The 12,817-nt window shown below is 40.6% G+C and overlaps 1 protein-coding gene across 3 annotated transcripts in view; it reads right to left on the bottom strand.

Moving 5' to 3' along the window:
- Positions 1-12,817, bottom strand: part of LOC142747958 (chloride anion exchanger-like) — an 85,066-nt gene that overhangs the window by 17,846 nt on the left and 54,403 nt on the right. For all 3 annotated transcript variants that reach the window (XM_075855066.1, XM_075855067.1, XM_075855068.1), the window contains one exon: positions 10,687-10,817. In XM_075855066.1, the coding sequence (XP_075711181.1) occupies positions 10,687-10,817 (131 nt within the window). The remainder of the gene's footprint in view (positions 1-10,686; positions 10,818-12,817) is intronic.

Raw genomic sequence — 12,817 nt, 5'->3', positions numbered from 1 at the left:
CTCATATGTCTTCAACAAGATATTGTCACCACATCGAGCATATGATTGCCCTATCGACTTGGTTCCTGATTTGTCCCCTCCTCGCGGTAGAGTATACCCTCTCTCCTTGCCTGAGACCCAGTCTATGTCAGCCTACATTAAGGAGAATCTGGAGAGGGGCTTCTTACGTAAATCCTCATCCCTGGCCAGAGCCGAGTTTTTCTTTGTCAAGAAGAAAGATGGATCCCTCCGACCCTGCATTGACTACCGAGGACTCAACAAGATCACGAAGAACAGGTACCCATTGCCTTTGATTTCGGAACTGTTTGATCGCATACGGGGGGCAATTTTTTTTTCTAAACTAGACCTGCGGGGGGCTTGCAATCTAATCCGGATTTGTCAGGGTGACGAGTGGAAGTCTGCATTTTTTACACATGATGGACACTATGAATATCTGGTCATGCCCCTCGGCCTGTGTAACGTCCCCGCGGTGTTTAATGAATTTGTCAATGACATTTTTCATGATCTCCTCTGTGTCTGTGTTGTGGTGTATCTCAATGACATTTACATTTTTTTCCCCAGATCTTTTGATTCATTGGGGTCATGTCCGCCAGGTGTTGCTTCAATTCAGGGAGAATCATCTTTATGCCAAGCTGGAGAAGTGCGTGTTTGAAAAGAAGTCTCTACCCTTCCTGGGCTATATCATCTCCGATCAGGGTCTCAAAAATGGACCCTGAGAAGGTAAAGGCTGTCCTGGAATGGCCACACCCCCAAGGCTTATGGGCCATACAGCGCTTCCTGGGATTCGCCAACTTCTACCGGCTGTTCATTCCCAACTTCTCTTCATTAACAGCTCCCATCTCCACCCTCACTAAAAAGGGCATGAATGCCAAGGTGTGGACTCCAGAAGCAGAAGTCGCATTTAAAACCTTTCAAAAAGTCTTCACGTCAGCCTCTATTCTTCATCACCCTGATGTATCCCTACAGTTTTCAGTAGAGGTGGACGCTTCCTCTGTTGGTGCCGGTGCACTTTTGTTCCAGAGAGGTTCGAAAGGCAAGACTGTGGTATGTGGCAACTATTCTAAGCTGTTTTCTCCTGCAGAGCGCAACTACTCAATTGGGGATCGGGAGTTACTGGCCATCAAGCTGGCCCTGCAGGAGTGGAGACACCTACTGGAAGGCGCAGCTCATCCTATCCTAGACTTCACAGACCACAGCAACCTGACCTATCTACAGACGGCTCAACGGCTGAATCCTCGTCAAGCCAGGTGGTCGTTGTTCTTTGCTCAGTTCCGGTTCGAACTCCACTACTGACAAGAATGTGAGGGTCGATGCCTTGTCTAGGTCATTTGAAACAGAGGACACTGTGGAGTCCTTTTTCATATGATTGATTAATAACGGGGCCCCTTCTCCTGTTATAACCGATTTACAATGCATTGTAATCAGTTATAACAGGAGAAGGGGCCCCAAGATTAACCCGTTAGTGACCGGCCCATAGTGTTTTTACGTCGGTCACTAACGGGCCTTATTCCGATGCAATAGACTTTTTACGTCGCTGCATCGGAATAAGTAAACAGAGCAGGGAGCTGTCAAATCTCCCTGCTCTCAGCTGCCAGAGGTAGCTGAGGGCTGGGTGCGTCCCTGCTCGACCGGGTGAGATCGATATTAGTATCAATCTCACCCGTTTAACCCTTCAGATGCGGTGCTGAATAGCGTGCACCACATCTGAGTGGTTTTGGAGAGAGGGAGGAAGCTCCCTCTCATCCCACTGACAGCCGGCGATAAGATCGCCGAGTGTCTGTGTCTCCGATGGCAGCCGGGGGCCTAATAAAGGCCCCCAGGTCTGCTTGTAATGAATGCCTGCTAGATCATGCCTCTGGCATGACCTAGCAGATGCCTGTCCGTTTTACACGGACAGGCATAATACACTGCAATACAGAAGTATTGCAGTGTATTATAAATGCGATCGGATAATCGCATAGTGAAGTCCCCTAATTGGACTAGTAAAAAGTTTGATAAAAAGTGAAAAAAAAAAAAGTGAAAAAAATAAAGAATGAAAAACCCACTTTTCCCCCTTACAAACTGCTTTATTATTAACAAACAAAATAAAATAAAAAAGTTACAGATATTTGGTATCGCCGCGTCCATAACAACCCCGACTATAAACTTATTACATCATTTAACACGCACGGTGAACGTCGTAAAAAATAAAATAAAAAAACATGCAAAAATTGCTGTTTTCTTTGAATACAGCCTTAAAAAAAAATGTGATAAAAAGTGATCAAAAAAGTCGTATCTACTTCAAAATGATACCGATAAAAACGACAAGTTGTCCCGCAAAAAAAAAACCCTCCTACAATTGCGTTACGGCTCTTCAAATATGGAGACACAAAAACAAATAATTTAAAAATAAAACTGTTTTCACTGTGTAAAAGTAGTAAAACATACAAAAACTATACAAATTTGGTATCATTGCAATCGCAACAACCCACTGAATAAAGTTATTGTGTTATTTATACCACACGGTAAACGGCGTAGATTTAAGACGCCAAAAAGAGTGGTGAAATTGCTGTTTTTTTTCTATTCCCCCCCAAAAAAGTTAATAAAAGTTAATCAATAAATTCTATGTACCCCAAAATGGTGCTATTAAAAATTACAACTTGTCCCGCAAAAAACAAGACCTTATACAGCTATGTCGACGCAAAAATGAAAAGGCTATAGCTCTTTGAATGAGACGATGGAAAAACTTTAAAAATGGCTTGGTCATTAAGGCCTAAAATAGGCTGGTCATTAAGGGGTTAATGTTATTAATGATAACGTGATTTATGCTGCATAGTAAACGGCATACATTTATAACGTAAAACTCAATGCTGGAATAGCTGTTTATTTTCAATTCTTTCCTAAAATAAAGTTAATAATAGTTAATCAATATATTATATGCATCCAAAAATATTGCAATTGAAAAATACAACTCGTCCCGCAAAAAACAAGCCCTTATACGGCTATGTCAACGGAATGAAAAAAAAGTTACGACTCTTGTAATACGACCGTGAGAAAACAAAAAATAATCCTTGGTCATTGACGCGCAAAATGGCCTTGTCATTATGGGGTTAAGCATGTGGAATAGATGGCATGTTCAGGACGTAGCCCCATTTTTCAAATCTGACATGTGTCACTTTATGTGATAATAACTTTGTAATGCTTTCACCTATCCAAGCGACATTGTACTTTATGTTAGTGGTAAAATTTGGTTGATACATTCAGTGTCTATTTGTCAAAAACACCAAAATTTAGAGAAAATTAGCAAAAAATAGCATTTTTAATAAGTAGTTTCATTGCTCCACAGAAACAATTAAAACAGTAACAACGAAAAATATAACATACAACAATAACACATGGATGACAATACATTAAGATCCATAAAATTAAACCAATTTGAAATAAAAAATACACATTACTGACCCAATAGTTCACATTTCCCATATGCCTACTTTATGTTTGCATCGTTTTTTGAACGTTCTTTTATTTTTAAAGGACGTTACAAGGCTTAGAACGTTAGCATCAATTTCTCACATTTTGAAGTAAATTTCAAAAGCCTTTTCAGTTCCAAAGTGGCCCATTTTAAAAACTGCACCACTGAAAGTATTCCGTTTCTTAACCCTTTTGGCGTTTCACAGGAATTAAAGCAAAGTGGAGGTAAAATATACAAATTTCATTTTCTTTTTTGCAGAAAATCTGTTTGAATCAATTTTTTTCAGTATATTTATTAGAATATATTTTAGGCGCCATGACAGGTTTGAAGAGGTCTTGTGGGGCCAAAACAGTGGAAACACCCTCAAAAAGGACACCATTTGGAAAACTACACCCCTCAAGGAATTTATCAAGGGGTATACTGACCATTTTGACCCCACAGGTTTTTTGCTGAATTTAGTGGAATGAGGCTGCAAAAATTTAAATCTAAAGTTTTTCCAATAAAACGTAGAAACTTTCAATTTTTGCAAGGCATAAAGGAGAAAAACACCCGAACATTTGGAAAGCAATTTCTCCCGATTATGGCAATACCCCATATGTGGCAATAAACGTCTGTTTGCACACATGGCAGGGCTCAGAAGGAAAGGAGCACCATTTGGCTTTTGGAACTCAAGTTTTGCTGGAACGGTTTTCGGGTGCCATGTTGCATTTGCAAAGCCCCTGTCGAAAACAGTGGAAAACCCCCCAAAGTGAACCCATTGGGAAACTACACCACTAAAGGAATTTATTGAGGGGTATAGTGAGCATTTTGACCCGACAGGTTTTTTGCTGAATTTAGTGGAATTAGGCAGGGAAAATTAAAATCTAAGTTTTTTCTAATAAAATGTAGTTTTATCTCAGATTTTTCCATTTTCACAATAAAGGAAAAAAAGCACACCATCATTTGAAAAGGAAATTCTTCCGATTACGGCATGAACCCATATGTAGCAATAAACTGCTGTTTGGACCCATGGCAGGGCTCAGAAGGGAAGGAGCACCATTTGGCTTTTTTTTAGCTCAAATTTTGCTGGAATGGTTTGCGGCGCCATGTCACATTTGCAAAGCCCCTGCGGGACCAAATCAATGGAAACCCCACAAAGTAACCCCATTTGGGAAACTATACCGCTGTTTTTTTGCTGAATTTAGTGAAATTAGGCCATGAAATTGGCATGACATTTCTTCTGATAAAACATGGACATTTTAAATTTTTACAAGGAATAAAGTAGAAAAAGCACCCCATCATTTGAAAAGCATTTCTCCAAACGGCAATACCCCATATGTGGTCATTAACAGGTATTTGGACATATGGAAGGGCTCAGAAGAGAAGGAGCGCCTTTTAGTATTTGGAGCTCAAATTTAGCTGGAATGGTTTTTAGGTGCTATGTCGCATTTGCAAAGCCCCTGCGGGGCCGAAATAGTAGGTATCCCCCAAAAGTGACCCCATTTGGGAAACTACACCCCTTAAGGAATCTATCTAGGTGTATAGTAGCATTTATACCCCACAGGTCTTTTGCAGAATTTATTAGAACTAGGCCGTATAAATGAATATCAACATTTTTTTCCAATAAAAAGTTAAATGTTTTCATTTTCACAAGGGATAAAGGAGAAAAATCACCACAACATTTGTAAAGCAATTTCTCACGAGTACGGCAATACCCCACATGTGGTCATAAATTGCTGTTTAAACACACAACAGGGCTCAGAAAGTCTATATGGCAATCAGATTTTGCTGAATTGTTTTTTGGGCTCCATGTCGCATTTGAAAAACCCCTGAGGTACCTGGTACAGTGGAACCCCTGAGAAGTGGAAACTACACCCCTCATGGCATTTACCATTTGCCTGGACATATGACAGGGCCCAGAAGTGAAGAGCACCATGCGCATTTGAGGTCTATTTTGATGATTTTCACAGCATTGGCCCACAATTGCAGAGCTTTGAGGTCAAATAGTAAAACGAACCCCTTAGACGTGACCCTTATTTTGGAAACTACACCCCTTAAGGCATTTTAAGGGGTGTAGTGAGCACTTTCCCCATACAGGTGTTTTTTTTATTACAAAATTAATGCTCAGCGGATGATGCAAAGTGAAAATTGCTATTTTCCGCTGATATGCCAATTTAGTCCACAATATGTTGTGCTCAGTTTGTGCCACCGATGACAAATATCTCATAAAGTGTTAAGCGGATTCTCCCAGGTATGGGGATGCCATATATGTGGACGTAAACTGCTGTTTGTTCACACTGTAGGGTTCAGAAGGGAGGGAGCGCCATTTGGCCTTTGGAGCGCAGATTTTGCTTGGCAGTTGTTCTGTGTGGGTTTTATTAGTGTTTTAGTTTATACAGAGGCGTAGCTAGGTTCTCCTGCACTCGGGGCAAAGACTCAGATTGGCGCCCCCCCCAAACTTATTTCCCGATATCTCCTTCCCCCTCGCCATGTTTTCTTTCCCTACCAATCAATGAGATGTAATTTTTTTTCACAACTTTTTTAATGTAACAAGTATAAAAGCATTTCTACATTTTGCAAGCGATGTAGTTCTATAATGTAATTAACATAAAAATAAATTAAAAGAAAATAAATTAAAGAGGCCACACACAGCCCCCTGTAGATAGCGCCACACAGCCCCTCTCTTGTAGATAGTGTCACACACAGCCCCCTGTAGATAGTGCCACACACAGCCCCCCTTGTAGATGGTGCCACACACAGCCCGACTCCCCCCTAGTAGATAGCGGCACTCTCCCCCCCTTGTAGATAGTGTCACACACAGCCGGCTTCCCCCCTTGTAGATAGCAGCACACTCCCCCCCTTGTAGACAGTGCCACACACAGCCCGCTGCCCCTTTGTAAATAGCGCCACACTCCCCCCCTTGTAAATAGAGCCACATTCCCCCCCTTTTAAATAGCGCCACACTCCCACCCCTTGTACTTAGTGCCACACTGTGAACAGACCGGTGAGCGGTAGCCTACTGCTACCACTCTCCGCTCTGCCTGGTGTGACTTACTGGAGGAGCCGAGGAGGTCATGCGGCGCAGGAAGCGGCAGAGTTTCTTCTGACTAGGGTCGGTGACAACCAGGGCCGGCCTTAGGTTGGATGGCGCCCTGTGCGGGACTCTCTATTGCCGCCCTCTACACAAACCAAAAATGAACCACATATATGGACACGTTGGAACATATATACTGTACATACATAAAGACAGATATTTAGACATACAGGCATATATACATACACACATTCTGGAATACATACATAAAGGTAAATATATAGACATACAGACACAGACACACATATATATATATATATATATATATATATATATATATACACACACACACACACACACACACACACACCGGCAGATAAATACACAGACAGGGACATATACAAATACATAAAAGGCACATATATACAAGCACAAAGACACATTCACAAACAGACCCATATATACGCACACAGGCACATATGTACACAGCACAGATAATGTAGTAGATGTTACCTGCAGTCCTATGTAACACCACAGATAACACAGAGATAACTCTCTAAATACAGATAGTAGTGTTACCTGCAGTCCTATGTAACACCACAGATAACACAGTGATAACTCTCTGAGTACAGATAATGTAGTAGCTGTTGCCTGCAGTCCTATGTAACACCACAGATAACACATTGTAGTAGAGCTGAGATTGTAATTTGTGATTGTAATCCCTCCATGTTTCACTCACTTGCACCCCATTATCCATTTATTTCTATTGAGGCACTTCATTTATTACTGCCCCCTATATTTCACTTATAGTATTACACTTGCACACACACTATTCATTTATTATTTCTTACTACACATCCCATGCACCACACACCACTCCCCTCAAGACTAGTGGGAGTGGCTATTATTATTTAAAGCACCTGCTCGCCCTTTCATCAGCATTTCTGGCCTGGCTGTGTCCATTTGCAAGTATGGCCTTTTTCGGTGTTTCTGAGATTGTAATTTAGCACAATGTGTTATCTGTGGTGTTACATAGGACTGCAGACAACAGCTACTACATTATCTGTAATCAGAGTTATCACTGTGTTATCTGTAGTGTTACATAGGACTGCAGGTAACACTACTATCTGTATTTAGAGAGTTATCTCTGTGTTATCTGTGGTGTTACATAGGACTGCAGGTAACATCTACTACATTATCTGTACTGTGTAGCAGAGCTGAGATTGTAATTTAGCACACAGTACAGATAATGCAGTAGATGTTACCTGCAGTAGATGTAAGAGACAAACACATGCAGAGACACATACAGAGACACACACACACACACACACACACACACACACACACACACACACACACACTCTTCGGCGCCCCCCCCCTTCCCTACACACCGGGTTGCGCCCGGGGCACATGCCCCGCCTGCCCCCCCTAGCTACGCCCCTGGTTTATAATGTGGGGACATATGTAATCGGTGCGGATGACATCAGGGCATAATAAGAGGGTATAATAATGCTGTAAATAAATAATAATCCGCAGATATGTGGCCACTGTCGCACCAAATGGTGCCTAATTTTATCCGCTTCAGGAACGCTCTGAAAATTTTGCATCGCCATATTCTGAGAGCCAGAACTTTTTTTTTCTCCAACGGAGCTGTGTGAGGGCTTATTTGTTGCGGGACAATCTGTAGTTTTCAATGGTACCATTTTGGGGCACATTTTTTTAATCACATTTTATTCCATTTTTTGGCAAGCAATGTGACCAAGAACCAGCAATTCTGACAATGTTTTCTATATTATTTTTTTTTACATTGTTCACCGTGGGCTATAAATGATATTCTTACTTTATTCTACGGGTCGATACGATTACGGCGATACCAAATGTATATAGTTTTTATGTTTGCACAATAAAATCACTTTTTTTTAAAAAAAAAAATCTATTTTTTATGTCACCATATTCTAAGAGCCATAACTTTTTTATTTTTCAGTCAAAACAGCCGTGTAAGGGCTTGTTTTTTTTAGGGGACAGGGTTTTAGTTTTTATTGGTACTATTTTGGGGTACATATGACTTTTTGATCACTTTTTATGTTTTTGAAGAGGTGGTGACCAAAAAACAGTGATTCTGACATTGTTTTTTTTGGTGTTCACCGTGAAAGAAAAATAACATTATAGTTTTATAGTTTGGGTCGTTATGAATGAGGTGATACCAAATATGTGTACTTTTTTTTAAGACCGCTTTGGTTTTTGAAACTTCTAACTAATTTTTTTACTTTTGTACAATATTTTTGTTAACTTTTTTTCTGTCCCAGTAAGGGACTTGAATGCCTGCCCCTCTGATCTTTATTCTAATGCAATGCACTATGCACTACCCACGTAGTGCAATGCATTAGAGAAGTCAGCAAGCCTATTAGTCTCCGCCTCTGGGCGGGGCCTAATGGGCTTCCGTAGATGGCAGACCAGGAGGTCATTGTTAGCGCTTTTGAGCGATGTATCTAAGGGGTTAATCGGCCGGATCGGAGCCTATCTCCAGTCCTGGCCTTGCAGCAGTTGATAGTGTTAAGCTTTCCCTACTTTAAAACTGTGTCTACAGACACAGTAGCCTGTTAACGCAATGCTATAATAGTACGGCATTTCACGTTAACAGGCCAACGCCCGTGACGTAATAGTACGTGATAGTGCATTAAGCGGTTCAAGAAGTTAATTCAGTTATTCCTGTCCCCCTTTTCATAATATTCATGGATTCTCTAATGACTGGTATAGAGCCAAGTTACTGGCACAGCTCAAATGTGGTGCCTATTTTCAAAAAGGGCTCTAGGTCTTCCCCGGGTAATTATAGACTAGTTATCTTAACATCCATTGTGGGAAAAATGTTTGAGGGGCTATTGAGAGACTATATACAGGAGTATGTGACAAAAAATAGTATTGCAAGTGACAGCCAGCACAAGGACAGAAGTTGTCAGACAACCTGATTTTTTTTCATGAAGAGGTGAGTAGAAGCCTTGACAGAGCGACCAATGGGGATATAGTGTTTTTGGACTTTGCAAAGGCATTTGACACTGTCCCTCACAGACTTCTAATGGATAAATTAAGATCTATAGGTTTAGAAAGTTTTGTTTATAAATTGATTGAAAATTGGCTCAAGGACCGTATCCAGGGAGTTGTGGTCAATGATTCCTACTCTGAATGTTCCCGGTTATAAGTGGTATACCCCAGGGTTCAGTGCTGGGACCACTATTATTCAACTTATTTATATAGAGGATGGGATTAATAGCACTATTTCTATTTTTGCAGATAACACCAAGCTATGTAGTATTGTTCAGTCTATAGAAGATGTTAGTAAATTGCAAGTGGATTTGGACACACTAAGTGTTTGGGCGTCCACTTGGCAAATGAGGTTTAACGTAGATAAATGTGAAGTTATGCATCTGGGTAGCAACAATCTGCATGCATATGTCCTAGAGGGATTTATACTGGGAGAGTCACTTATTGAGAAGGATCTGGATGTACTTGTAGATTATAAACTAAATAACAGCATGTAATGTCAATCAGCTGCTTCTAAGGCCAGCAAGATATTGTCATGTATTAAAAGAGGCATGGACTCGTGGGACAGGGATGTAATATTGCCACTTTACAAAGCATTAGTGAGGCCTCATCTAGAATATGCAGTTCAGTTCTCGGCTCCAGTTCATAGAAAGGATTCCCTGGAGTTGAAAAAAATACAAAGAAGAGCAACGAAGCTAATGAGGGGCATGGAGAATTTTAGTTACGAGGAAAGATTAAAATAATTAAATCTATTTAGCCTTGAAAAGAGATGACTAAGGGGGGACATCATTAACTTGTATAAATATATGAATGGCCCATACAAGAAATATAGTGAAAACCTGTTCCATGTAAAACCCCATCAAAAGACAAGGGGGCACTCCCTCCGTCTGAAGAAAAAAAGGTTCAACCTGCAGAGGCGACAAGCCTTCTTTACTGTGAGAACTGTGAATCTATGGAATAGTCTACCGCAGGAGCTGGTCACAGCAGGAACAGTAGATGGCTTTAAAAAAGGCTTAGATAATTTCCTAGAACAAAAAAATATCAGATCTTATGTCAATGTATAGAATTTTTGTTTCATCCCTTCCCTTTTTCCCCATCCCTTGGTTGAACTTGATGGACATGTGTCTTTTGTACCTATTTAACAATTCTAAGGTCTGTATGTAATACTTAGTGCACTAGTTACCTTTGAGTTATTTTCCAAACCTTTCTCCTCTAGTACATGTAAAACAGCATCATGAACCGTGATGTACGATATTGATGTTTTAATATTTTTGTCCAAATCTTCGCTTCTCTTCAATTTATCCAAGATTGAACCTAGAGAGTATTTGTAAAATTAAACAATGCGAGTTGGATGTTAAAGGGGTATTCCCATCTCAGGCATTTATGCATATCCACAGCATATGTCACAAATATCTGATAAGTGCAGGTTCTACCACGGACCCATACCTATCAGGAAACTGAAGTTTTCAGACTCCCAGTCTGTCTGCTAAAGCGGCTGCCACATTTAGCTGTTTTACAGCTTGTTTGGCTGTTTCTGTAGCTCGTCTCTCGTTCTCCGGCTGGATGTGGACGCCAGCTGCCTCCTCATCAGGCGAGACAAGGTTTGGGGGATCTGTGTTCTCAACAAATACACCACAACATGTCAGAAATATATGGCATATCCTATGGATATGTCATAAATGTCTAAGATGGGAATAACCCTTACACCAAGCAACGAAATGAAAAACAGCAATAACATTCAAGAACTCTGTCATATATAGACATACGGTAGTAAGAGACTATCTGATGAATGCCTGATAGTTCAGGACACTACAGGTCATGTAGAACCCCTCTGGACAATGATCTTAATTTTAGAACCACATTGTATTGGAAAACTAATAGCAAACACTGGGGCAGATTTACCTATACTGTAACAATTGTCATTAATGTGAAGGTTGTCTGCAAAATATATCTTAAAATATTACAAGACTGATGATACAACATTTCCTGTTATAAAGTGGGCTGATTTTTTACACCAGGTCTGAAGTGTCCTCTTTTTGCTCCACTATTGCAAGGCCTCCTTCACATATATTCAGCCCACCAGTCTTTTTTACAAAAATGCCAGAGGGAAACTGCTGACATAACTGTTCCCATTGTTTTCTATGGAGACAGTTTTCTGTCCGGCATTATCAGCTTTGCCGCTGGACGTCTCCCTGAGCTGGGTAGAGAAATATTGCATGCAACGCTTTTCTATCCAGCCATGTATAAAGTGCAAAGATATATGTGAGCCCAGCCTGAGACAATATTCTGATATTAGTTACTTTTAAGTCACGTCCTTGTACAATCCCTGCAACGTCCCTTTTGAAAGGCAGACCAGTTCTTTGGACACTTTTAGAAAAAAACAGCAGTAGATCCTAACTGGAAGAAAACTATAAAGGAATGATTATGTCCTTTTCTTTTTTGGATCCAATATTGGCTAACGAAAAAAAAAAAAAACATGAAAAACTGACCCAAAACTGCCTAGGCCTAGCAGGGCTTTACTCCAGTTTTCCAGCTGCGGAACATTGATAAATCATTTACATTTTTTTTTGCTGCAGAAAGGAAAAAAAGACCAGCAAAAAAGACAGTGTGAGGTGTGCTCCAACAGTACAGACATGTACTGTTCTACATCTACATATGGGTGCTGTATATTTAATGTCAAGAAGAGGATCAGCTCCTGTCAGAACAAAGCAGGGCACCCGTTTCCCAAACAAAGACTTTGAGAAAGGTTTCCATGCTTTGTTCTGGCTGAGCCAATCCTATTCTTGGCACAGGATAGTTATACGTTTCCTGTCTGAATGCTGTATAAAGAGCTATTCCTCCCCAAGCAATCAGCATAAGGCCTCATACACATGACCGCATTATGGTTCAATTTTAGGGCTTCCATACAAGTGCATGGGGCATTTACTGTATGACTATATAACTGTATGTGCGTATTCCATACATATCCGACATGCTTCATCACATGTCATGGTTGGAGCTTTTCACCATTCCTTCTAGGCAAGAATATCTCCATACGAATGCTGTGCGGTTCCGTACTAAGGAGCTGTACACATTCCATGCACAGTGTGTACACGGCATATAAATACATAAGTAGGGGGAATTATAAATATAAAATCACACACAAATGCTACTATGTTCTAGATTTAGGACTATGGTGCAATTTGAGGGTAACATTGACATGACAAAACTCAGAAGTTGGAACCTCGCTTGAAGATAGTGAAGGGGGAAAATAACAAAATTGGTGTTAGGGCCTGTTCACATCACCGTTCATTTCCGTTCCGGGGTTCCGTCGG

This window comes from Rhinoderma darwinii, chromosome 3 (genome assembly GCF_050947455.1).
Source record: "Rhinoderma darwinii isolate aRhiDar2 chromosome 3, aRhiDar2.hap1, whole genome shotgun sequence".
NCBI classification, from domain to species: domain Eukaryota; kingdom Metazoa; phylum Chordata; class Amphibia; order Anura; family Rhinodermatidae; genus Rhinoderma; species Rhinoderma darwinii.
The sequence above is the reverse complement of the archived record's forward strand: the minus strand, read 5'-3'. Positions and strand labels throughout refer to the sequence as shown.